This window comes from Lactuca saligna, chromosome 2 (genome assembly GCF_052625555.1).
Source record: "Lactuca saligna cultivar CGN05327 chromosome 2, ASM5262555v1, whole genome shotgun sequence".
Taxonomy (NCBI): Eukaryota; Viridiplantae; Streptophyta; class Magnoliopsida; order Asterales; family Asteraceae; genus Lactuca; species Lactuca saligna.
Genome location: NC_136418.1, coordinates 38861452 through 38864435, shown reverse-complemented (window position 1 = coordinate 38864435; position 2984 = coordinate 38861452). Strand labels below are relative to the sequence as shown.

At 34.0% G+C, this 2984-nt stretch overlaps 1 protein-coding gene across 1 annotated transcript; it reads left to right on the top strand.

Annotated features, from left to right (window-relative positions):
- Positions 1-565: 565 nt before the first annotated feature.
- On the top strand, positions 566-2765 carry LOC145030877 (F-box protein PP2-A15-like). Its single transcript, XM_078979317.1, has 3 exons — positions 566-1162; positions 1448-1566; positions 2046-2765. Exons 1-3 carry the CDS (start codon positions 851-853, stop codon positions 2506-2508), a joined length of 894 nt encoding a protein of 297 aa, XP_078835443.1. The 5' UTR covers positions 566-850; the 3' UTR covers positions 2509-2765.
- The last annotated feature ends 219 nt before the right edge of the window (positions 2766-2984 follow it).

Sequence of the window (2984 nt, the reverse complement as noted above, 5' to 3'; positions counted from 1 at the left end):
ACAAGAAACAAATCCAATTATTTAGTTGTGATTTGAACTTTATAAGCAACTACTAAGAAAATATATTATAATTAAATATTTTATGGATAGAAAACTTTTGATAGAAAATACATATTAATGTTTTTTTATCAGGTGAAACATTTTGAACCTATATAAAAATAATAAATTACAAAATTAATAAATAACTCTAGATATATACTATAAACAATAAATGTTTATTTGGTTCTTATTTTATAAATCAAAACCAATCCGTAATCCAAAATAATAATTCGGTTTTATTGAAAAAACCAATTCAAAAATCAGAATATCGAACCAAATAATCCAATTAATTAATTCGGTTTTATCCGAATATTAAATAACTTTATTATCCGCCAACTCCGGTAGACTATAGACTAAAGAACCCTAAAAAATAAAAAAAATCTCTGATTTTTCTTTATCAATCAACCGTGCCACAAGATTTTAGGCTATTCTAATACTTTTCCAAACCTACCCTTTTACGGTGTAAGATATTTTTCAAGACAAGTCCAAACCGATATATCTATTTCATGTATTTTTCTGGACCGAATCTTCATAAATGGATAGACAATTACACACCCACCTCCATGAAGAAGACGACCCGAGATGTGAGACTCGTGTTGCCGTTATCCAATAACGTGTGGGCCCATCTTCAAAAATCAAAATCAAAACACAGACTTTCATTATCACTGCAAATTTACAGAAATCCATTCAACCAGAAAGCTGCAAACGATCACCCTGCGAAGATCCAAAAAAACTCCCTTTTTCTCTGCTACTAGTCCAACACCCTATCTCCACTCCTCCATCAACTCCCAAAATGAGTTGATACACCAACATGGGTTCATCGTTGTCTAATTTGACTGAGTGGGGTCCGATCGCCGGCGATGGACCGGGACTCGGTGACATACCCGAGAGCTGCGTGGCGTGTGTTTTTTTGTATCTTACTCCGCCGGAGATATGCAATCTAGCTCGCCTCAACCGTGCTTTCCGTAACGCAGCGTCGTCGGACGCCGTGTGGGAATCGAAGCTTCCACATAACTATCAAGATCTGCTCGACCTATTGCCTCCTGAGAGCTACCAAAACTTGTGTAAGAAAGACGTGTTTGCTCTCCTTTCTCGCCCTGTCCCATTCGACGACGGCAACAAGGTAATCTGTCAATTTTTTCTTTTTCAATTTCGTAATCTTTTGGGGTTTTTTGTTCAAATTCCCAATTAGGGTTTTGTTAGGCAATTGGGATTGAATCTGATTAGGTAACTTTACTTGAAATCTAGTTGTAAACATGGATTCATGTTCGAAGTATATCTTTTTTCTTAATTACTACTGCTCCATAACTAATTCCACTTTCCATAATCGACTAAGATTGATGATATATGATAATGTGAGCAGTATTCAGATAGTAAGTTGATCCTTTTGAGCTATGGGATATTTCAGGTAGCATGGTTGGATAAGGTTACTGGAAGAGTTTGCTTGTCAATCTCCACCAAAGCAATGTCAATAACAGGAATTGAAGATCGAAGATATTGGAATTGGGTTTCTACAGAAGAATCTAGGTTGAATTCATACTTCTGTAATTCACATTTATTTAAAAGGATTAAATACAATAAATCACAACCTTGTACTTAGGAAAATCTACCCAATTATAACAAAGTCATCGGAATATAGTTAAATATTTGTTGCTATAATTGGGTAGATTTTTCAAAGTTTAATTTCCTAAATCCTAATAGGAAAAATAATGAAACTACAATACTATAAGTTGTTGGAATTTTCAAGTTACAATGCCTTTATATGAAAAAAAAAAAAAAAAAAAAAACGAAAATACAATGTCAATAGTAAAGAAATGAAAGTAGGATGATATAATAAACAAATAAATGAAAGTATGTTGCTATTTTTAGCATTTAGCTCGTGTTTAAAATAAAGCGAGCTAAAGGCCTAATAGGGAAATCAATGAAAGTACGTTGCTATTTCTTGCATTATAATTAAGGCTATTTAACATTAAGGAGAACGGGTTGATTCTTCTAGTGTTTCACAGGTTCAACATCGTAGCATATTTACAACAAATATGGTGGTTCGAAGTCGATGGTTCCATAAAATTCCCACTCCCACCCGATATTTACACATTATCATTTAGAATACATTTGGGAAGATTTTCAAAAAGATTAGGGCGACGTGTATGCTATTTTGAACACACTCATGGGTGGGATATAAAGCCCGTAAGATTTGATCTATCCACATCCAACGGTCAAGAATCATCCACCGAATGTTTTTTAGATGATTGTGTCGCAGATGAGCCAAATGGTTGCCATAAAAGGGGTTGTTGGATTGAGTATAAAGTAGGCGAGTTTATTGTAAGCGAGTCAAATCCTGCAATCGAAATTAGGTTTTCAATGAAGCAAATAGATTGCACGCATTCGAAAGGTGGAATTTGTGTAGATAATGTGTCTATAATACCGAGTAATCTTGAAGTGCGTAGAAGGAGGAGCGCATTGAAGTAATTTGCTAGTTGGCCATTGTGTACTTTTTTTTTTTTCGTATGATTTGACAGTGTGTGACAACTCAGGGGTTGCTTTTGCTTTTACGCTAGGGATTGCAAAAATTTGTGATGTTGTTTGTATCTTTTTAGTGAATACATGTATTTGTTAGGAAATATAATGGTTGTTATAATGTAGGATGTCATCTTGAATGTTCTTTTTTGTGATTAGGTTTGTTTCCTTGATGTTTGTGAATAATTGTTACGAATGTTTTTATGATCCGATTTAGCTTCTACACATCTAGTCGAATCTTTCTCTACCATTTTTTCATGTATCACAAAGGGGATGTGAGACGAAACAATATGTAATTGATCCTCCTACACAAATTGGTTGGACAAAGATGTGACATCGACTTTTGTATGGTTAAAAAGACATAAATATCCTCTTCATATTAGTTTTTTAACATAACCCTAGAATGATTGTTTAGACCTTGATAATTG